Source organism: Scardinius erythrophthalmus, assembly GCF_964197995.2.
Source record: "Scardinius erythrophthalmus genome assembly, chromosome: 4".
NCBI classification, from domain to species: Eukaryota; Metazoa; Chordata; class Actinopteri; order Cypriniformes; family Leuciscidae; genus Scardinius; species Scardinius erythrophthalmus.
In genome coordinates, this window is record NC_138224.1 from 15,065,033 (window position 1) to 15,089,512 (window position 24,480).

The following is a 24,480-nucleotide window of genomic DNA, read 5'->3' on the forward strand; positions in this document are numbered from 1 at the left end:
GTCAACAATGTAGAATGCAACTTAAAAAAATAAGTGGTAACACTTTATTTTGATGGTCCATGTTGGACATTCTATTGACTAAGTAATGTTGCACCTACATTCGAATATTTGAAGACTGTCTGCTTTACTTTATTTAATGCTCCCCCAACATTTTACTGACTGTAAGTAACTTTGCAAGTACGTCAACTTATTCTATAACCCCACATTCCAACCCTACCAGTCTACTAATACTCAACTAATACTCTAATGAGAGTTAGTTGACATGTAGGTGCAACGTTACTTGTAGTCAATAGAATGTCTAAAGGGGATCATCAAAATAAAGCGCTCCATAATGCATTCGATTTTTAAGAATAGTAAGCAATACACTGCTCAGTATGCAGTATGCTAGTATATCATTCCAAACATAGCTTGTGAACACATTTGAATGTGTCAACTTTCGCTTAAATTATGAAAAAGCTGCGTGTCCAATCTGCATATATTTTCAAAACAAACAAAACCTTAGAAATAAAAAGATAAGAAAATCCATTGAAAAATAATCAAATCAACACAGATACCAATCACTTAAACACAGACGACTGCTATTTTCAATGTGGACGTTTTCACATATTTTATGCCTCTGGGCTATGAAATCAACAGTATTCTGTTATCTACTGTGGTGTTCAAGCAATCATTTTACAAGAACAAAAATGTTCGGTTAACTAAGGCATCAGAAGTTTTCCTCATTCCAGGTACATTCCAATAGTACATTCCAGTCTGCGTCCATTCGTTCCTTTCGGTAATCCATTGTAATGTTCAATTTCCTTTGAGCATTCATTCGCTTGTCCTCAGATCATCCTGGTGTTTTTTTTTATCATTGTTTGAGTGATTTAATATCATCATGAATTTAGCCTTGCGCTACAAAATGCGTTCGGTCTCAGGAGCGACAGAAGAGCAGTTTTTGAAAGACGTTCCTGAACTCCACGTTGAAGGCAGTGTAGATGATAGGGTTGACGGCACTGTTCACATAACCAAGCCATGTGACCACACTGATCAGCGTTGACCCAATGTCACATGACTCGCACAGCGCCTTAGTCACATGGACCACAAAGAAAGGAGTCCAGCAGGCCAGAAAAACACCTGGGGAGGAGATCAGTTAGAAATTGGGAGTTTATATTCTAACATTGGTACATTATTAAACAAGCTTCAGGCAGCAAAAAGAGCAACAGTTGCCCAATGTGTCTGTTTTGTTCTCTCTAGGCACCTTGGTGTCAGTTACCTTTTTATTCTGCTTTTATATTTTTTCATGTATACTACTGTGTTGCTGCAAGCTGATCTAACACTACGTTTTCAGTCTGTATAAGTTGTGAGGAGAACAACAATGGTGAACTATTAGAAACTGCTTTCACACTGCTTTCATTGCCTTGGAAACAGCCTTATATATTTTATATTTTACAGGACTTCTGTTAGAAAAGCAATTGTCATGTTAACAATCCAAGAGCAGCAGGTGTCACATTAAGCCATAGAAAGTTTTTATACATTGCCGAGCTTGCCGTTCTAGCAGTGTCCTCATCATAATTGACATGGGGTTTGTTTCTGCCCGTGCATTTATTCATGACTTCATTAAATATTTTTCACATAATGAACATTCAAACACGCATTGTGTTCATTGATTTATAACTGCACTCTGAGTGTTTGAAAAGACCAGCATAGCAGCTCACCAGCATTTGTTCTAGTTAAAGGAGAACTCCGGTCAATTTTAACATTGAGCTCATTTTTTTGTACATTTGGAGTGCTGTCAATACAGAGAACAATGACAAAAATCGGTGTTGCCTACACCGAGTTATTCTATTTTTAAAATTTGCACCCTGTTGACTTCAATGGGGCAAGTACTAAACCTGCTTTTAGCCTCTTAACATCCTTGATGTGTCATTACAAGTGCACAGAAAATGTGAGTGATTCCTTCAGAGTGAACACGAGTGAATCTGACTGCAGTAGATGTAAAAGATATGTATAAAAATGATGTTATTTAAGCCAGCGCAAATACCTGTGTTTACATCCTGTTTTCGGGTGAAGTCCAAAGTAGTCGATTGCCAAGTTCACGCGCGTGATCATAGGTAACTAAACCTATGCGCGTGAACTCGGCAATCGACTACTTTGGACTTCACCCGAAAAATAGGATGTAAACACAGGAGGTGTTTACAGGCACCCCAATCCTGCTCCTGGAGGGCCACTGTCCCGCAAAGTTCAGCTCCAACCCCAGGTAAACACACATGAACCAGCTAATCAAGGTCTTACATGGTAGACATTTCCAGGCAGGTGTGTTGAGGCAAGTTGGAGCTTAATAGTGGCCCTCCAGTAGCCTGACTACGTCAGACTTCCTACTTCCGCTCAATTTCATTTCGCTTCTGTAGTCAGTCTGAGATAGCAGCCTATCTTTCAGTTTTCCATCGGCCTTCGGACGGCCGGGCCAATCAACGAACAGAGGGCGGGCTGAGAGCCGTGACGTAGACGCTGATTGTACCGTGGATGCGTAGATTTACTTCACATAATCTGCAAAAGTCGTTCACAGCCATGTTTACTCCGGTATTACGCTCGATGGTTTTGTTTTCGCATCATACATGTGTTTACAGTGGAAGTTAGATGCGGCTGAGCATGCGCATAACACACGCCATACCAAATGTCATGTGATTGGCTTACGGGTAACGAATGATTTTAAACTTCAGACAAGCGCCCCCTAGCAAGAGAGAAAACACTTCTCTATTATGCCATTCCAGACTCTGTCTACGAAGCAAAGTGAAGTAGCAGAGTCTGGTATTACCAGGCTAGCCCTCCAGGACCGAGTTTGGACACCCCAGTCTAAAGGTGTCTTAAAGGGATAATTCACTAAAAAATAAAATATATGTCATAATTTACTCTGTCTAATTTCAAATCATATGAACTTATGGAACACAAGTGGAGATGTTTAGGAGAATGTTCATGATGCCCCCAAAATGTTTACAGACACAAGGGCAATTCCAAAAATATGCTAAAATGATCTTTTTGGGTGTAGAACAACTGTAAATGGTTAAATGGTGAGTAAATAATTACAGAATTTATATTTTAGGGTGAAATAACACCTAAGCAAAATATCCTTGGTCAATAAAAAAGATTTTAGAGATGATTATTTATTCAGATTTCTTTACTATTTTTTATTATTATTTATATTTATTTATTTGCATTTTATCTGTAACGACAATTTATTTATATTAAATAATATATCATTTAGATTTTTAAACAGTATATTATAATTATTTATATTATATAATTTGCATATTAAAATGATTTTAGTTTGTTGTGTTTATTTGAAAGCTAGAATATACAGTACCATTGTGCATGAGACAAATAAAAAAAGGTCATGAAAATCTACCTATGACATAGGTTAGGCTACAAAACCTGCATTAAACCTGAGCCATTATATTCTGAGAATTAATATTACATTTAAATAAATATATTTTTAATAATATGTAAGCTTTAGTCAATATATGTTAATATGTTTATATTATTAATTATATATAAAAGAGATCATCATTTAAATATATATATTTAAATGATGATCTCTTGGTCTATTGTAGAGAAGTTGTTTACAAAAGTTTGATCTGAATTGATACTCACCCACAACCACGGGCAGCACCTTCATTGCCTTCCGCTCCCGTCCGCTCACCCTGTTGCTCTTGCTGTGGCGGCGTCCCGCGTGAGACCGATGGTTTTTCCCCACACCGTTCTCCCTGCCGCTCTCATCCTCTGTGGCCCGCTCAGGGTTCTCTGCGTCCGAAACACTGTCCATCTGAGTGGTCATGGGGTCACTCTCTGCTGCCGGCACCTGACCTTCTGCCTGCTCGTCTGTGGTAATGGTAACCGGACTGGCTGAGGAGACAGGAGTAGTTGGGGTAGTGGTGAGAGATGTCGGACTGAGACCTGCAGGCATGAGGTACACCACCTTCTCCCTCGCCCGCCCCTTCTCCTTCTGTAGAGCTGCTCCCAGACGCAAAGACAGGCTCCTACGCCCTCTGGGTGGCCGGCGGAGGTGCGAGCGGCTACGACCAGAGCTCCATCGCTTTAGTCCCCTGAACATCCAGTAGTACAAGAGGAGCATGACAGGGCAGGGGACGAAGAAGGAGCAGATGGAGGAGTAGACCACAAACTGGTTGTCCTCCAGCTTACACACGTGAGGGTTCCTGTTGGGAACCTGATTCAAGCCGAATATGACAGGACTGGCTACTCCAAAGGAAAGCACCCAGGTCGCTGTGATCAAGACCAACTGACGAACACTAAACTGGTTCCTGTTGTACTTCAGAGGGACCACCACTGCAATGTACCTGCAATAGAGATGCAGAGAAGGTTTAAGGCCCGGATATACTTCGCTTTTCATGTTCCACTTCATCTAGTGCACATTTGAGAAAGCCAGTCATTCAAAGTACACTCCATGAGCGCAGATTGATTCATTTGGCCCATGCACTACCTAGACCTTTGTTTTAAACACTCAAATCTCTTGCGCATGTATTGTTGACATCAGAGCACTGTGCTGATGACGAAAATTACGTAATGCATAACAAGGAAATGGAGAGAATACTTCAGGCTTTACTGGAATATAGTTTCCAGCGTTGTTTTGGTCCCCATTGACGTTCATTATATGAACAAAAACAGTAGTTTCATTTTTGGGTGAACTCTCCCTTTAAGACAGGATTGTAGATAAAGTGTTTTGATGTTCATATTGCACACAGAGTCAGTCGAGATTGATAAAACATTCAATCAGACATTACTTTTCTACCGTTATATGTATGCTTTTACCGCAGTTACTTTAGCTTGCTTCTAAAAGCTTATTTGTATGCGTAAAATCATATTGACAGCTCCATAAAGCATGTTTTTTGTTCTTGTTCGTTAATCACAAAATCCCGCTGAGACAGTGGAGGATTCTAGTGCAATCATTTTAAATTGCATGAGACCTCATAAATCTGATTCATCTTTTCAGTCATATTCATCCTTTCGACCTAAACCTTTGTTTTCATCTTCAGAGACAAGCTCGCTTTTGTTTTAGAAGCCTATGCGTCAAAGACGGAGTGACCCTGTTTTGCCTTGGTCTGGGACCTCTTGAAGTTGTTTCATATTGTTAATGTGAAGCAGTGATGCTTGATGCGCTGTGTAAGTAATGAAATTCATTTGAAATTCAGTGGTTTCATTAGCATCCCTGGACACCCAAACACACATAACCACCGAGTTAAGATTCAGTGTGTGAGCGCTCAGAGAGGCATAGAACAGACCAGCTGAATGTTAAAAAATCATTACAAATTCATCCGAAACATTAGGGACCACTGCAAGAGATGAGTAGATAATTTGAATGCACAAACTATTCTTTTGTTAAAATCTTTTATGCGTTGTTGTGGGTATTTCTGCCACATAAGAAAATAATCATGCTTTGGTAAATCGCAATTGTGACATAAAAAGTCAAAATTATGAGATACTAAGAGATAAAAGGTTGAAGTTTTGCAATACCAAGTCATAATTATGAGAGAACAGTCAAAGTTATAAGATACTAAGTCATAACTGATATAAAGTCTTAACTACAGCAGAAAAAGTCAGAATTTTTGAATGATCACATCTTTTTATGTCATAATTATTACTTTTATCTCAATTTTTACTTTTTGTCATAATTGTTTTTGTCAAAATTTTGACTTTATCTCGACTTTTTATGCCACATTTATGACTTTTTATCTCATATTTTCAACATTTTGTCTCAAAATTCCGACTTTTAATGTCAAAGCATAACTGACATGTAGAAAGATAAAAAGTAAAGTGTTACTTACTTGTTCAATTTATACCCATAATATGCAGATTACTCTTTTATGTGCACTCTTTATATTTGTTGTATTTATTGACAAATACAATTCCAACAGAACACACTGTAAATCATTTTTTACCCTGTTCATTCTATATATTTTTATCATTTCTGCAGCTTGCGTACATGCTGCCAATGCATTTGTAATGCTGACGAGTGACTGGGTCTCATTTCAAGCAAGTTCGAGTCAAAGTTTGTGCTATTTTTAGAAAGTGGTCGTGAGCAGGTGTGTGAGTGTGTGTGGGCTGCGTCTCTCACCTGTCCACACTAATTGCACATAGATTCAGAATGGAAGCAGTGCAGAGCATCACGTCCATAGTCATTAGGGCATCACAGATGTACATACTCAGGGTCCAAATTCCTCCCAGGAACTAAAACACAGCCACACACACAAGCACAGACAGAGAAGTGTAAGACACACACACTCATCCATACCTGTCAGGGGCGTCAACTGCATGCAGGTTAAATGGAAAATAAATAATTAATTTTTAATCAAAAAGTGATTTTCTTAAATTAGTTTTAAATATAATTATTATTATTATTTATTTATTTTAAGTATTAGCGCAAAATACAGTGGGATATTAAAGAACATTCATAGTTTTCTCTTTATTTCCTGCATGTTTATAACACAATTTTAATTTTTTTTTTTTTTTCATTTCAATTTCAGATTTCTGGAGTGATTATAACATTCTGTCCAGGGACTATAGATTAAAAGTATCCTTCACATTTACAGTCATTTTTATTATAAATAATAATACAATAAAAAAGGAATAAAATAAATAAATATATGCACAACATAAATACCAATACTCACTACTCAATTATAATACTAAATATAAAAATTTGAATATTATAATCAAGATTATTTTTCAACATGGCAACAATTTTGAATGGGCTATTCTATAAAGTCAGATTCAAGGTCACATTAGTCATTACGATCATATGGAAGAAGATACTCTATGGTCTTGATTGACTGCAATTGAATTCATTCAAAGCATAAACCAAATCCGTTGTTGATTCACTCACTAACCATACAATAAAGAGAAGAAGTCTCTGAGGGAAATCACTCACTGCATCAAGATTCACTTCACAGACACACAAACTTCAAGGGCAGCAACTCAGACGTTAGAAATCCTTTCTTGAAGTACAAAGTGTACACTGTATGGCATAAAGTTAGCATGAAAAGAAAACTGACCCTGTACTTCTTAATACATTTTCCTTGGGTTATTGTGAACATTTCATTGATGCACAAATATTCCAAAGAAAATGTTCAAATGATGGCATACATTATTTTCCTCAATGAATTAAGTAGGTAAAACAGGATGCAGTTTATGAGATCTACCGATAATCAGTAAGTTCAAACCTAAAAACATTTTAAAAGCGGCCTTTGCGATTCGGAAGCCCATTTCAAAGAAACAGTCGGAGACAACTGAAGTCATTGAATCATTCGCCCCCTATACCCTAGGGCATTATTCAAGGGAACATCCATTTGTAGTGGTGTCCGAAACCAAAGTGGACGTTATTGAGTGCACTCATCCAATCCCACATTGCACCGCAACAGCGAGTGTACAGACAATGTAGACTCAACGACCGTTCGAATTCGCTCCCTCGTTTTCATTCAGTTCTTCAAGTGAACTGTATTAGTGGACACTAATGTGGGGAATAGGGATTGAGGGTTTAGGGCGTGATTTCGGATTCAGCCTGTGTGAGTCGTCGAGTCATTCATTAGAACGTTTTGTTCAAAAACGGGGATTCATTCATTCATTCGTTGACAAAATAGAGGGAAAACAGACAATATTGTGTCTAAAATGTAAGTTACCTAATAGCCTATAAACTTTCCTGAATTTGTTGTATAAAATCAATATCACATTTGCAAACTTAGCTATATAAAAAATACGCTGATATTCGGGAAAACAGCACTTTTATTCATTTTGGTGCCATTTTTGCCCCAAGCCCTAGTTAAAGGGATAGTTCACTTTGAAATTTAATTTTGGTATGTTTTAGCTTACCTCAAGGGCATCCAAGATGTAGGTGTCTTTTTTTCCGCAGTAGTTTCAATTTTGATATTTTTAGGTCAAACCGTTTTTGTCTGTCAGTCGTATAATGCAGGTCTATGGTCACTGTCTCAAAGAGCATGCACAGAGTCCAAATTAAACAATTCCCCATCGTCCAAATTAAACTAAATAAATTAAATTATACCGCTCGTTTCGTGTCTTAGGCCATCAATGTGTACTTACGATGGGGAATTGTTTAATTTGGACGATGGGAATTGTTTAATTTGGACTCTGTGCTTGTGTTTTGATACAGTGACCATCGACCTGCATTATATGACTGACAGACAAGAATGGTTTGACCTAAAAATATCAAAATTGAAACTACTGCGGAAACAAAGACTCCTACATCTTGGATGCCCTTGAGGTAAGCTAAAATACCAAAATTTAATTTCAAAGTGAACTATCTCTTTAATTTCCGACCATGGCGTGTGTGCTGTGTGATGGTGGGGGGTGGGGCTTCTTTTCAAGAGCAAGCGGAGGCCCCTTCTGTTGCGAGGCCCGTTTCAAGTGAAACAAAGCATACGCCGCTACTACAACAGATGATCTGTGAACCATCGCCAGAGCCGTAGGCTTCGTTTGAGCATTGCTGAGCTCACGTCCACGAGTTCAACAGCTTGTTTTCAGTTTCAATTAAGTTAGAGAAGAAGTCTGGGTTTTGGTACAATGTAGATATTTGAGTGACTCATTTATTGATTTAATTCTTATTCAGCTTAAACCTTCCGCTTGTCCACTAATGACACTTTACCAACCAATCGTTACAAGTTCAACATCACCTGACTGACTCAGAAAGTTCTCAGAATGCTCAGTGCTTAATGTACCAGTGTCTTCTACTGAAATCTTTTCAACATTGATTAAAAAAAAGGACAGATGATTGGGGGACAATACACTCCGAAACACCCAATTTGCCTTGAGCGAGTGAGGTTCACAAGCATCAGTAAATCAGTAGTCTGAGATATAGAGGAGGGGTTTAGACCGTCTACCGTCTGTCATCGGCACTCACCTCAGAGTAGACGTAGAGCGGGAGGACCAGCACGGCCAGCAGGAGGTCGGCAACGGCCAGACTGACGATGAAGTAGTTAGTTGCGGTTTTGAGGGAGCGTTCAGTGAACACACTGAGGCACACTAGGATGTTCCCCAAGATGATGATGAGGATGAGAGGCACGCCGCATATCAACGCGAAGTAGTTGTACCCCTCGTGGGCCACCGCTGGGTCTATACTGGGTGTCACATTGGCCATGGTGCCCCGAAGTTCAGCTGCCAACCCGGATTCAACATCTGTAAGAGGGAAAGTTGACACTGTTTGTGGAGATGAATGGGAATTTGTGTGTGTATTGTATGCTAATACGCGTTTGCGTTCTTGCCCATATGTTACGAGGAGAGGAATTATGACAAGATGAAGCCGTAAATATGTACAAGCGCCCTCATTTCACAGTCATTTATATGCAGAGTGCTTGGAGATGCTGTCATATGTCTTCTTTTTTTTCGACAGTTACACACTCCCTCTCCATTTGTCATCTTTTTGCAAACACAATTGTAATTTTATGGTGTAAATTTATTCTGATGTTTGCTTGGCCTTGTTCGTTTTCATTCTAGGCAAAGTTCTTACCTTGAAACTGTCACGAACAGACAGGTCTGTTGGGGATTGTAGATTTTGTCGACATGTCTGGCGCCTGAGAGGGTTCTAATCACATTCTGGAAGTGGCGATTCTCTCCGTCAAGGTACACACGGGCCATGTTGAAAGAATTAACACTTCATTCATGCGATCTGATAAGAGTTGAAAGAGAAGAAATGTGATAATTGAATTTTCTTTTATGCTTTATATAGGTATCATCAGCAATGCACATGACGTAGATGTGATAATCAAGCTAAAAAGGAATGCAAGATGGAGTTTGACACCCTACAGAAGATCTGTGAAGACTTCACATTTTGCTGTCACAAGGTTGAGTGGTTTCACGCACAAGCTAAAAACTGATCTGTAGTTGTTATCGTATGTCACAGTAACTCGTTTTCTGGTCTGGTCCCTATAATTGCAGGTTTAATAGCTGATTATATCATTGTGTCATTCTGGAATTAGTATTCAAAGAGCTGCAAGGGCATATAATATATCATTAATTAAATTTTTGGGTCAGTTCTGGGTTTCTTTATTCCCTGTTAGACACGCTGCGTATGGGATCAGAGGATGCTCTGCTTCTGTGATAACGGACTGTTTGAAATTCTCCCCTCTCGCAACAACAGGTGAAGGTTGCTATGACAACCTCCAGTGTGTGTGTGTGTGTACCACAATAAAGACGGGAGGCACTTGTGAGCATGTACATAAATAAAAACCCAATCAAACCGTTCCAGTTCACATCACCCTTTGGTAACTAATAGAAATGTTCAATTAGAGAAGTCTCCTCTCAGGTCGATCATTTCTTGCTTCTTCTTGTAGTGGTCTAGTAGAGCTAGTTAGCGGGGTTATGTGCCATTGCGGACTAAATTGAGAACGCCTTTTAAATTCCAATTTAATCTCTAAACATGATTCCTATTTGTAATTTTAATTTGAAATCAAGGAAGTAGAATTAAAATGAATGAAACTGGAAGAAATTCAAGTAAAAAATTCAGTAGTTTTTAAAATTATTACATTTATTATACGTATGAATTACGTGTGAGGTATTTATAGAAATATTAGATTATATTAAATGACACATTTTTTAAATGCCACCTCTAGGTAGTAAATTATGAGATATTACCACAATTTTAAGAAGAAGAAAAAAAATCAGAATTGTAAGATAAAAAGCCCACTTTTGTGTTATTCCGTGGCGGAAACAAGCTATATCGACTATTAATCGATTATACTGATTATTATTGATAGGATAAATAAAGCATCTTCCACCATTTCCCATAAAATTGAATTTTATTAAATATAAAATATGTATTTACTAAATACATATTTTATATTTAATAAAATTGAATTTTATGGGAAATGGTGGAAGATGCTTTATTTAATGCTTTATTCTGAGAAATAAAGTCACAATTGTGAGACTCTCACAATTGAAAAACTCTCAATTCTGACTTTTTCACCCAATGGCGAGCAAAACAAGCTTCTATAATTGTAATTTAATTTAATTCTACATATCAATTAATGATTATTAATTGTACTATTATATTGGCATTATTAGTCAGAATTATTTTTGTGATTATTTATGATTTGAAACATAAGTTTTGTCATTGTGTTGAATTTTGAACTTTTTGAATTTTGATTTAGAATTTTTCAGAAATTCCTCTTCCCATCACTGTATTCAAAACTCTCATAAGAAAAGGTACAAAACCTGTCACTTTCAAAAGGTACACCTTTGTACCTAAAGAGTGCATATTGATACCTTAAAGGTGCATATTGGTACCAAAAGTGTACATATCAGTACCTAAATATTAGAACCTTTTTAAGGGTACCATCCTAGTGCTTTTGTACCAATTTTTCTGAGAGTGAACATGCTGTGGGTTGTGGCCAATTTCAATTCAAATTCACATTTATGATTTGAAAGTAAGTTTTGCTTTAACTGTCAGTTGATTTGTAGAAGTGTCAGATTAATATGCTGTTTAGTTTGTGTCCATGCGCCACAAAGTTTTCTCACTGCATGTGTGTAGCCCGTATTGTGCGGGTATTAACAGAAATCTAAAAAGCACTGCGTGATGACTCTTTAATCTCTCCCAAAGTACAAAGGTAAACAAACACAGCGTGCCACTGGCAGTTGTCAATCTGGTAATCTATCCTCATGCCTCTCGTACCTTGCGTTCTGCCTGTAAATGTCATCCTACGACATCCCTGGGTAATGGGAACAGCAGGGGAAAGAAGAAAAAGTCACTAACACACCCTGGTGTAAGTCTGTCGAACCGGAACGTTTCAGACAAGGCACACGGATATCAAAACCTGCAACAGCCATCTCATCCCTGTCCCAGAACGTCTCTCCCCGAGAGTCGTCAAAGCACAAATAGCTTCCATCTGTCTTGTTGCCAGAGGAGACCTAAAATAATTTCATTAGAAAGTTTAAAATGCCAATGTCACATTGACGTCCGCCCTAGAGCAGAAGGACTCGGAAGGTTGCATCTCATTACGTTCCACCTTTAAGCATGAACTGTTTGATTTTCCACATATGAGGCCAATATGAGACACTTTATTGGGATTAAGTTCATGCAGAAAGGTCGTTTCATTACAGGTGGAATGATTTGAGATTAGTCTCTTTAGCAGAAGCGCCATTTAGAGGCTTCACATTCTCTGACCTTCTGAGAACGTTCGTGTTCTGCACTTTCCAAGAGCGCAGTACAATGTAAAAAATTATATGATCAATACATTACGACCACATGTTTTTAAATTTGCTTTAACTCGTCAAAATAAGTTAAGCATTTTTAAAAATGTTATAGGTTATATATTCAATGTACATTTGGTAACACTTTATTTTACAGTGTCCAATGTTACATATGTTACTTACCATAGTAATAATAACAGTAAATTATGCAAAATTGCATGCAACTAACCCTCTACCAAATCCTAATCCTACCCTAACCCTAGAGTAAGTACATGTAGTTAATTAATATTACTCAGTACTTAAATATATAATTACACTGTAACAATGACACCTTAAAATAAAGTGTAACCGTACATTTCTATTTCCCATGACAATATAAGAGCATTGGAATTGCAAACTCTGTGTTTAAGATGTTACATGTTAGATAATGCTATTATGAAAACGACCATGTTTTAAACATAAAATTTCTGTATCCTATCCTGTCTGTACAGAATATTGATATTTAATTCATTATAGTAAGTAGATTATATAAATGAATGAACTTATTTTTATAATCAAAATGGTAATATTTAGCTCTGTCTCACACTTTGCGTACAACCCTGTTAACATGAAATTAAGGGATATTCAAAGGACGTCCTCCTTTGTTAAAAAAAAAATAAATAAAAATAATAATAATATATATATGAAGAGTTCAGATGCAAAAGCCTCTAAGTGCCATCTGAAATTTTCTTCTAGAATGATCATTTTTCTCAAGCTTGTATATTTAAGTTCAGTAATTTCACTTAAATTACAATTAATAGGTCATTTTCATTGCCATAAAAGTGAAATTACTGAACTTAAATATACGAGCTTGATAAAAATGATCATTCTAGAAGAAAATTTCAGATGGCACTTAGAGGCTTTTGCATCTGAACTCTTCATATATATATGTTATGTTATGTTTTCTGTTAGGGAAATATGTATTTATGGCCATATTTTGCATTGATTTCTGTCTTACTATTGTTTTGGACTTCCGAACCATTACTGATTTCCGTTTCTCAGTTATGCTCAATTAAAAGTGTCTATTGAGATATCAGCCTCACCTCCAAGAAGGTTCCGTCACCAGCGATGGCAGCCGGTTTTAATTATAGACAAGGAATTTCAGAGCAGCTACATTCTTCCAACGGGAACAATGAATAGTGATCAAGGTAATTACTGCCTTTCCTCTCTCTTCATTATAGTTATTTTTTCTAAGCTAATCAGAGAGCACCAGTCTTTTCGTAGGTGTTCAAAAACTTTTGTACTGTCATTGTGATCATTCAGTCCAATAATAATGTTTGCATAGTATAAGTGTTGCCTTATTATTGAAGGTTTATAAAGTGTCATTTATTGATTTAATTATTTTTTAAATTGCAGCAGAGAAGACAGTGAACCTGAGGCATCTCACCTGTCAATGCATCTCTATTTGAGCTGGTCATCTTTTTATGTCACGGTTCAGGAAAAATCTTGACGGAAAGTGTTTTTCACCCTTAAATGGTTTGATTCATGAGACGTCTTGAGAGGCAACAGATCAGGTGATGGCCTGTGGCATTTCCTTTGTGTGGCTGGATGTGTTTTTGATGATTTATAGCCATGAGGCTCTAAAAAAAAACACTGAGGGAGAAAGAGGAGAGATAAATGTGGAGATATTCACCGCGACAATAAAAGCTCCAGAGGGAGTCGAGGCAATGATCTGTGTTAAGGGAAGGGATGGCGTATTAAAGTATGTGTTTTTTGTGTGAAGGAAAAGTGTGAAAACAAGAGGATAAGGTCATAAGGTAGGCTACATTTTTTAAACTGTTAGTGTGCCTGCATGTGTGTGTGTCCTGGTAAACCCTACAAAATATCCCCATGGAAGAAAACAGTTTATTAATCATACTAAGTCTTGTTTTTTGAAAATGTAAAAATGCAGAAAGTAGGTAGGTTTAGGGTTAGAGGACGGAATACACAGTTTGTATAGTATAAAAATCATTATGTCTATGAAAAGTCCCCATGAAACATGAACACACATTATGGTATGGGGCGCCGTTTGTAAAGCAGCTCACGCTGAAAATAACAGCAACATTTTGTCACATTTAACTTCAAACAATGTTTAAAAAATTGGTATGAATTTTTGACGGTCACTTTTTACCACATTTACAACAATATTTGTCAACTTAGATATATTTTAAATAGTTAAATCTAAATATTAAATGTTACACCTAAATGTTAAATATTAAATCTAAATGCTAAATCTAAATCTAAATGTTAAATCTAAATCTAAATGTTAAATCTAAATGTTAAATGTTAAATCTAAATGTTAAATCTAAATATTAAATCTAAATCTAAATGTTAAATCTAAATGTTAAATCTAAATCTAAATGTTAAATCTAAATATTAAATCTAAATCTAAATGTTAAATCTAAATGTTAAATGTTAAATCTAAATCTAAATGTTAAATCTAAATGTTAAATGTTAAATCTAAATCTAAATGTTAAATCTAAATATTAAATCTAAATGTTAAATCTAAATGTTAAATCTAAATCTAAATCTAAATGTTGAATCTAAATGTTTTGGGTGAAACTAAATATTTAACTAATATGCAAATTCAAAATGCCGGAAGTGCCAAAATAAAAGCTCGAGGTGGTCAGTGTGTGTTTATAGCATGGTTTATAGTGTCAAATAACGAATAAAAACCATCTCATAATAATAACTATAATATAACGATAATAACTACCTAAAATAATAAACACGTTTGGAGAAACTGTAGAGTATGTGATGACAGAGTGATGACATGACATTCAGTCAAAGTGAGCCCCCTAGTGGCTGGCTATTATGGCTACAGGTCATAAGTCCCGCACTTTTCATAAAAGTGACACTAGCCTACTCTTCAAATACAGTTTCTCCAAACGTGTTTATTATTTTAGGTAGGCCTAGTTATTATCACGATAATCTATGTCCAAGAGTCCATTTCCTCGGATGAGATGGTTTTTATTCGTTATTTGACACTATAAACCAGGGGTCACCAAACTTTTTTCTCTGGGGGCCACATTATCGTTCCTGACTGTGATGGGGGGCCGGGGCCGGGTCAGCTAAATAACATAGAATTGTATGACCCAGACCAAAATGACCACCAGCAGGCCTCATTGTGTAGTAGAGATTACTAGCCTGGCACAGCCATCCCCACTACTATATCCACACTACTATATCAACACTTGATTCCTGGCACATATTTATTTATCTTTACTAGTGGTTTGCAAAAGTTGTAATCGAGTCTTCACACTTTGTATTATTTAAAGTTATTCTTCACAAATAATCGTTGGTCCACTGTTCTTTGAAAACTCTGCACTCTCTTTTAGGGGTGGAACGGTACACAGAAGTCACGGTTCGGTTAATACCTCGGTTCAGACATCACGGTTGGGTACAATGAAGGGAAAAGCAAAACAAAAATGCAGAAGGCTTGTGCATGTTGGACCACCAAAAGAAAAATATTTTTTTAAGTAAGTTTTATTAATAAAGTAAAGGCATAGAACCAGTTTATTTGTAGTGCACTGACAATAGTTTTATATAATTAGTTCATTAATTCAATTAATAAAAATACCTTGATATGTTTGGTAATTGTACCTGAATTAATTGAAAATTAATCTGCTACATTTCAGAATAATATATTTGTTTTCCTTAAAAATGTAATTAACAGTAACTTAAACACTTTGCAGTTTGAATGATGTCCTGCATAAACTAAATGACGGAGTATGTTTTTATGTTTCCACTGTTCGATCGCGGCCGCACCTCTCTCTCAACATATTCCAGCATTGCAATCTTTACATCGCAGTCTGCTTCAGAGCTTCAGAGCTAAGGCGGAGCTACAGATTAAGTGTCCCTAAGAATCCGCGTATCTTACAGTAGTTCCGCATTACATTAATTAAATTGCACGCAAGTTTTATTTATTTTTATACCATGTATTCTCCGTGTAAATGTATGCACCAAACTGTGACGCCCGTACCATGACGTACCGTCCATGACGACTTTTGGGGATTGCCCTATTTTTTACAGTCTATGGGATTGCCTCATAGGGCCGGTTCAAGTAGTGGGGGGCAGAGGGGCTGGGGGGCCAGTCAAAGGGGGGTGGCGGGCCTGAGTCGGCCCGCGGGCCTTAGTTTGGTGACCCCTGCTATAAACCATGCTATAAACACACACTGACCACCTCGAGCTTTTATTTTGGCACTTCCTGTTACCGGCATTTTGAATTTGCATATTAGTTAAATATTTAGTTTCACCCCAAACATTTAGATTCAACATTTAGATTTAGATTTAACATTTAGATTTAGATTCAACATTTAGATTTAGATTTAGATTTAACATTTAGATTTAACATTAAGATTTAGATTCAACATTTAGATTTAGATTTAGATTTAACATTTAGATTTAACATTTAGATTTAGATTTAACATTTAGATTTAACATTTAGATTTAGATTTAATATTTATATTTAACATTTAGATTTATATTTAACATTTAGATTTAGATTTAACATTTAGATTTAGATTTAGCATTTAGATTTAACATTTAACATTTAGGTGTAACATTTAATATTTAGATTTAACTATTTAAAATATCTCTAAGTTGACAAATATTGTTGTAAATGTGGTAAAAAGTGACCGTCAAAAATTCATACCAGTTTTTTAAACATTGTTTGAAGCTAAATGTGACAAAATGTTGCTGTTATTTTCAGCGTGAGCCGCTTTACAAACGGCGCCCCATATTATGGGCCCTATTTTAACAAACTGAAACGCAAGTGTCAAAGCGCAAAGCGCAAGTAACTTTGTGGGCGGGTCTTGGCGCTGTTGCTATTTTCCCGGCGGGATAAATGATAAAAGGCGCAAATCTAAAATGGGTTGGTCTGAAGTAGCTTCATTATTCATAGGTGTGGTTTGGGCGTAACGTGAAATAAACCAATCAGAGCGTCATCTCACATTCCCTTTAAGAGCAGACGCGCTTGTTCTAAAGTGGATTGCTATTGTAACGGCGGATTTGCCAGGCGCGCGCCAGGAGCGGTTCACAGCCAAGGAAAGCAACGCTCTCGTCAGGGACGTTGGGGATGGAGAAACCCACCCAAATTAACTTCGGTTAAAAAGGCGTATGATAATTTGGGTAAATGTGTAAGCTAGATGTATACTTTTATAATAAATTGTCTATCTATCTATCTATCTATCTATCTATCTATCTATCTATCTATCTATCTATCTATCTATCTATCTATCTATCTATCTATCGTAATAATGTATGATTTGCAAAAATGAAAACTGCTGCTTCTGTGTAGATGAGAGAATCAAAGTGCACGTTGTGCACACGCTACATTGATTATGGCCAAGCATGCGCCCTTAAAATAGCATATGAATAACATGCGCAACGCGCCACTGACTTTAAACTAGTTTTTCCTGGTTAGTGGCGCAATTGTTTTCTAAACCTGCAAAATAGCATGAAGGAACGTTTGCGCCGGAACACACCTCCTTTTTTGCGCTGAACCGCCCAGGGAGCGCAAGTTCATTCCCTAGTTTAGCGACGTGCTTCTGTGGAGGGAAAAGCGCGCTTTGCGCGGGTGAAAAATAGGAATGATACATGCGTCGGTGTACAAAGTCAATTGCGCTGGGTGCAAGATAGGGCCCTATATCCCAATAAAGTTTGGGAAATTTAAGTTCCACGCAAGGGCGAAACATTTTCCCACACAGATTTTGCTGGTCTTGTCGATTTGCCATGTTAAACAACAGCCAAGCTGCTTGGTTTTAAAATGACTTCTGTGTGAGCTGTGCTCCATGCATTGCTACACTATTGAACAATGGACATTTTTTGTCCTCAAAATTTTATCCAAAATTTGGCTTATGTGACCACACCTTAATGGTGTAGATATGGCATTCCAGCTAGGGCCATGCTTACCAGCCTAATTCTAGCACTGAGGCCATTGAAATGAAAAATGAAAGATTAGGTATTATATACATATAGCAGCATTAGCATTAGCGGGTGGCACATGAAATCCTGGACGTCTTTCTCTTACATGGAAATGTTTTATTTTTCTCAGCTGTGCTAACACTGGTACTTTATTTCCCACAAACTGATATGTGTATGTGAGTCCATGCATTAAGCTAATAATGAGCTAATCACTGTGAAATGTCATGGGTTAATTGAACATGCTTCTGATGTAATCGATAAAAGTTGTCAAATGGCGTCATCCTAAAACAGATCCTGATAAGATTTCAGCTTCAATTCATTTCAAGCTGACAGATATATGAACAAAAACTGTCAAATGTACTTCATCCACTACATGTGCCTCATGACAATTGCCCTGCTGTGAGATCTTGGTCATTGATTTTCATGTTTTAAGTCTTGTTTAGCCAATTAGCATTCAACACACAACCAAACAATTCTGAACAATTCAAAATAGGTTTTGCTGTGCTGTGTGTGTGAAGGGTGTGGCATTACGGAGATAACCCACACTTTATATTTTGTGAACCTTTTTACAAAAGTAAACAGAGATCTCCTCTATTCCAGTTAGGAACATTTTGTAGGCACCCACATGGTGAAATATCATTAGAGCTGTGAATAAACTCAATGGTTCGGTGGACCCAGCACAGCTACGATTAATGTGAGGTCACACTCTAATAAACGCCGCCCTCGGACTGTCAATTAGAAGGTCTGAGATGGAGAAAAAGAAAAGAAATTATGGGACAAAGCAATTTTAAAGTGACATAATTATTCCGATGGCAGAAGCAGATTAGATATAATATGGGTTGGAATCAGTCTGAGGAACAGAGGGCTCTGGATCATAGTGGCTTTTGGTTATTAATTCATTTGATGATAATCTAGATAATATTTTAATAGCTTATAAAAAGACTTTTTGGGGGGCATGTTGCCTATGTTGTCTAAAAATTGATAACATCACTCTTAATTGTAATGTAGACACACATTTTCTTTAAAGCTGCTTTGAAATTATGTGTATTGTAAAAAGCGCTATACAAATAAATGTGAATTGAATTGAATTGAAAATCAAGCTTGCAGTTTTTCTAATACAGTATAAATGGAAGTCTTTGAACATAGACAGCAATATAGTAAAAAATTAAGTGGATCATCATATTGATGAATTCCTTCTGTTTCTTTAACGCATCTCGTTTTTCTCTCTTTCCTCTTTTTCGTCACGACCAAGCCTTGCTTTACTCCATGAAAGCGGCCCCTGCTGTGATCTAGGGACCATCTGCCTGGATGGCTCTTCAATGAGTGAACTTATCTCTATCACACTCAAACACTCACATCAGACTCTCTTCTCCATGGTCAGATTATTTTAGAAATACCCCAGCTTCAATGTTTCTCAGTGCCAGGTATTTACGTCCCCGTCGGCTTTGTGCCAGACGGAGCCAAGTGGCCTATATAAGTACAAGATATGATTGACCTTTTCCTGCTTGATCTCAGCATCTCAATGGATTTACAGACCTGGCATCCAACAATGTGGGTTGCCCTTTTAACCAGGATTTAGATTCAGCTCTGTTTTATCTCTAAGTAAGTTCAGAAGAAGCACCCAGGCAAGATCCCCAGTTTAAACTCACTCGCTCATGCCTGTACTAATTGTCTAATTTGTGTAAACTGAGGGAATAATCAAACGTGCTCATCTATGTGGTTCACTCTCTAATATATTGGAAAGTCTAATTCATTTTAGTGAATCTGGTTGTAGTGAATCATAAATGATGATCTTTTTTCTCTCTCACACACACATTATACACATTATATACTGTATATATATAATGTCCATAACATATGCCTGTCTATACCATAACTCCACCGCCACCATGGGCCACTCGATCCACAACGTTGACATCAGCAAACCGCTCACCCACACAACGCCATACACGCTGTCTGCCATCTACCCTGTACAGTGAAAACCGGGATTCATCCGTGAAGAGAACACCTCTCCAAAGTGCCAGATGCCATCGAATGTGAGTATTTGCCCACTCAAGTCGGTTACAACGATGAACTGCAGTCAGGTCGAGACCCCGATGAGGACGACGAGCATGCAGATGCGCTTCCCTGAGACGGTTTCTGACAGTTTGTGCAGAAATTCTTTGGTTATGCAAACCGAATGTAGCAGCAGCTGTGCGGGTGGCTGGTCTCAGAGGATGCTGGATGTGGAGGTCCTGGGCTGGTGTGGTTACACGTGGTCTGCGGTTGTGAGGCCGGTTGGATGTACTGCCAAATTCTCTGAAACGCCTTTGGAGACGGCTTATGGTACAGAAATGAACATTCAATTCACGGGCAACAGCTCTGGTGGACATTTCTGCAGTCAGCATGCCAATTGCACGCTCCCTCAAAACTTGCGACATCTGTGGTATTGTGCTGTGTGATAAAACTGCACATTTTAGAGTGGCCTTTTATTGTGGCCAGCCTAAGGCACACCTGTGCAATAATCATGCTGTCTAATCAGCATCTTGATATGCCACACATGTGAGGTGGATGGATTATCTCAGCAAAGGAGAAGTGCTCACTAACACAGATTTAGACTGATTTGTGAACAATATTTGAGAGAAATAGGCCTTTTGTGTACATAGAAAAAGTCTTAGATCTTTGAGTTCAGCTCATGAAAAATGGGGGCAAAAACAAAAGAGTTGTGTATTTATATATTTATAATGCTGAAAGGTCTAAATCATTGTAGGAATCTAATTTAATCTGATTCATTTTAGTGAATCCTAAATGTTCCCCCTTTCTATCTCATATGTAGCACTGAAAGGTCTGATTCAGTGTAGTGAATCTGATTAATTTAAGTGAAACCTAAATTATCTTCTCTCTCATATGCACTAGAATGGATGATTCATTGTAGTGAATCTGATTCATTCTAGTGAATCCTACATGAATCCCCTCTCTCTCATATTTAGCACTAAAAGGTCTGATTCATTGTACTGAATCTTATTCATTCCAAATGAATATGATTCTCTCTCTGTCATATATAGCACTGGAATTCATTATAGTGAATCATTGTATCCTAAGTGATCCTCTCTCTTATGTAGAACTGGAAAGTCTGATTCATTCTATTGAATCAACAGATTCCAAAAATGATATGACTCTTTGTAAATTTTTCTGTTCAAGTTTGATAGTGTTACCCTAATTGAGATTCATTCATTCATTCATTCATTCAAATTAGTTATGAATTATTCAAAAATACAGATTTTATTCAATCATAAATTACATCACTGGGTACAAGTTATATTTTTATTTACAAAAACATACTGTCATCTTAATTTACTTAAATGTAGCTTAACTACTTCAAATTATGATCTTAGCAAGCTTCAATTTCAAAGAGAGTTCCCCAAAATTAATTAAGAATCCAGTTTGAGTATTGGACAGTGTTCGACAGCATTTTTCCAGGGCTACATTGTTCTTAGAAAAATCAGCCAAAGAATCATTCTACTCCTGACCTCAGTCTCTCCGCAAGTTTCATGTGTGTTTTTACATACTGAATGCAACCAATGCATTTCCTCCTCAAGCATATGGTAATGATATAATCTATTCTCAACCCTCAGTGCTGAGAGGTGTTTGACAGTCATCACCAAGGGCCTTAAATAGCACACTGATCTACTTCCTGCACCTCTCAAGAGATTCTTCAGACATGTAGCATAATTGTGTACAGTATATTACACTGAACAATGGGAGGAAGAGGCTGCTATGGGACTAGGTTGGGCAATAAATAAAAAGTCCGCCCACTTGCGGTCCGCAGTACCATAGCAACCAACCTATGGATTTTAGTGCCAGATCGCATAAAGAATTTAATTGCCTGTGTTTCACACCAATCATGTAGAGAACCATAACATCTCAGGGTGGTGGCATTACAAGACCATAGATGCAATTAAAAGCCACAGGGTTCCTTTAAGGGGCTGATGGGGTCATTGGATGAACGTTTGGGCAAGTGCAATAGACTTGATCAATGTTCTGCAGATGCCGAGCAGAGGCGTGAGAGTTGTGTGAATGCTGACATGTTGTCAGAGTGTGTTTCTTTGAAGGCAGTTCGTACGTACTGAGCAACAGGTGCTAAACAGCCCGGACTGCATTACAGCCACCTGTCTGAATGCAGCAGAACACAGCATGGTGCTGTTGGACCCGCTTCACTGAATGTCTATCACCAGAAGAAACGACAACCTAATGTGTCTTTCTGACCAGCTGTGTGCACAGCAACAACAGCGTGACAGCGGTGGGGGGCGGAGGGGAAAGATTGATCTGGCACCGGACCCACGGTCGGGCACTGTGTGTGTGTGTGTGTGTGTTGAGTTAGTTGCTATGGTTTCTAAAAACTGATGCTCATATCAGAGCATTGTGTGCAATTTGTACTTAATTTAAGTGTGTGAATAGTGTGAATGACCCAACCCAATCTCATGAGAAAACAAGTATTTTACAAGTTGGCAAATTTTGTATGAATTTGTACGATGTGATTCGTACAAAAACGTATGATTTTTAGAAGAAAAAAAAAGCAAGCAGCATGAAGGTCAACCTTTAAACCTTACCATCAGCAGGGTGTAAGTAGATCATTCCTACGAATTAGCCACCAATTCATCAAAATATAAAATACTTGCAAATTGCCATGAGATTGTGTTGGAATGATCTCAGGGGAGATTTAGATTTAGTGAAAGGGCATTGGGGGCCAGGAGTCACTACTCAAAAATAACCACTATATTCTGATTTATTGTGAATACAGTTGGACATAAAATAAATACAAATCTTTCACCAGCATCCAGTTTCTTGCCTTTTATAGTAGCTTTAGTTTAAATTACTTTTTTCAAAACACACCTGTATTTTTTTTAATGCATGCAATTATTGTCTCTCTTCACTTGGTTTAGATGTTTTGTGGTTAGTTTAGTTGTTGTTGTCTTAAATTTGTTTGAAATTTGTCTTAAACTTAAACACTGTCCATTTTGTCTTTTTTCACATGTTAATATCTATGTGAATGTGTCTCAGGATATATTATTTTAGTGTTTGTCATTTATGCTTTCATTAAAATATATATAGTTATTATTAATGAAAGCATGAACAAAATAGCAGCTTTGAGCAGTCTGAGGATTTCATCATAATTTGGTTGTCACTTTTCCAGCGTTTTGGTTCAGGTCATGTCTATTAGTCTCATTTGTAGTTGTGATCAAATGCAGAAAAAAGGGAGAATTCACTCAAGCAGAAAAGCTTTGTACTGATACACCATGAGCCTTGTCTAAATTCTGTGCAGATAAGTCTGCGTTCATTCATATTCATGAATTTTGTTTGTCATTTGCATAATTTAAAAGGCAAAGGTTTCTGGTTCACCCAAAACGAAGATGTAAAATCTAACATGAACAGACCACCATTTATCTTGTCATGTTTTCCTCATTTAATTTATTTGCCTCACTTTAGGTTATTACGGTTAAGTCTAGAATTCAGGTAAATAGAAAAACTTGAGACAAATGTTCTTACCTGAAACTCAAAATGGACAGAAAACCGTCACAGGAAAATGTCAGAAATCCATTAAACGCACTCTCCCGTCCCCAAAGGTGTCAGCGCATCAGAGGTCAAAAGAGTGTCCCTCTCAGTCTCCCATTGTCTCAGCTTTTACGTTTTTCTCCATGAGAGAAGCACGTCTTCCAGCTGAGCTTTTTTTTTTCTCCTGTGTGCAACGCAGTGATCTTTTCTGACAGACTCTTATGTGTCAGAAAGTTTCCTCAGGTAGCGTATCCGCTAGTTTTATACGTGCCGTCTCTCGCTCTCTTAGTTCATTAGCTGCTGTCTGCGGAGACGGGGTGAGAGAGCGCTCTCATTCTCTCCGCTCTTCTGCCACATGCTTTCTGCTATCAGTTACTCCCTCTCTCTTTCTCACCTCTCTCTCTCTCTTCCTTCTTACCTTGTGACTCCTTTCTTGGTCTATTTATGTGTATCTTTTCTTCTTTCTCTCATCGGTCTCTCTCTCTCTTTCTTTTTCTTCAGTTTTTCTCACTCGGTCTCGTGCTTTCTGTCTGTCTCTCTTTCTCTCTCCCAACGTTTAATTGGCCGTGGTGCACTTGTGGCTGTGATTGGTTGACAGATGAATAATTTGAGCTCCCTCTCTGTGATGTGTGTCTCAGAACAGCTGTTGACCAATCACTGACCCAGTATGAGCTTCGGGTTCTGACACGCAAAACTGCTCAATTTGAGCCCAGGACAGAGGGTACTAAATGTGAGGCATGTCCTTCATGTCTCGCTGGTAAATATGCTCAAAGGGAAGAGGCAGGGATGGCTTCTTTGACTCCAGTGTTCAGTTGC

The 24,480-nt window shown here is 37.6% G+C and overlaps 1 protein-coding gene and 1 long non-coding RNA gene across 2 annotated transcripts; one reads left to right on the plus strand and one right to left on the minus strand.

Annotated features, from left to right (window-relative positions):
- Positions 1–913: 913 nt before the first annotated feature.
- Positions 914–9,142, minus strand: drd4-rs (dopamine receptor D4 related sequence; the record flags this gene model as incomplete). The annotated part of the gene is made up of 4 exons (XM_081363352.1): positions 914–1,116; positions 3,631–4,334; positions 6,110–6,222; positions 8,906–9,142. The coding sequence occupies 4 exons, from the start codon at positions 9,140–9,142 to the stop codon at positions 914–916; spliced, it is 1,257 nt and encodes a 418-aa protein (XP_081219478.1).
- A 648-nt stretch (positions 9,143–9,790) lies between these two features.
- LOC308689467 lies at positions 9,791–19,445 on the plus strand. Its single transcript, XR_014030007.1, has 5 exons — positions 9,791–9,845; positions 13,231–13,376; positions 13,585–13,742; positions 13,952–13,985; positions 19,385–19,445. It is a non-coding gene; the product is annotated as an uncharacterized lncRNA (long non-coding RNA).
- The last annotated feature ends 5,035 nt before the right edge of the window (positions 19,446–24,480 follow it).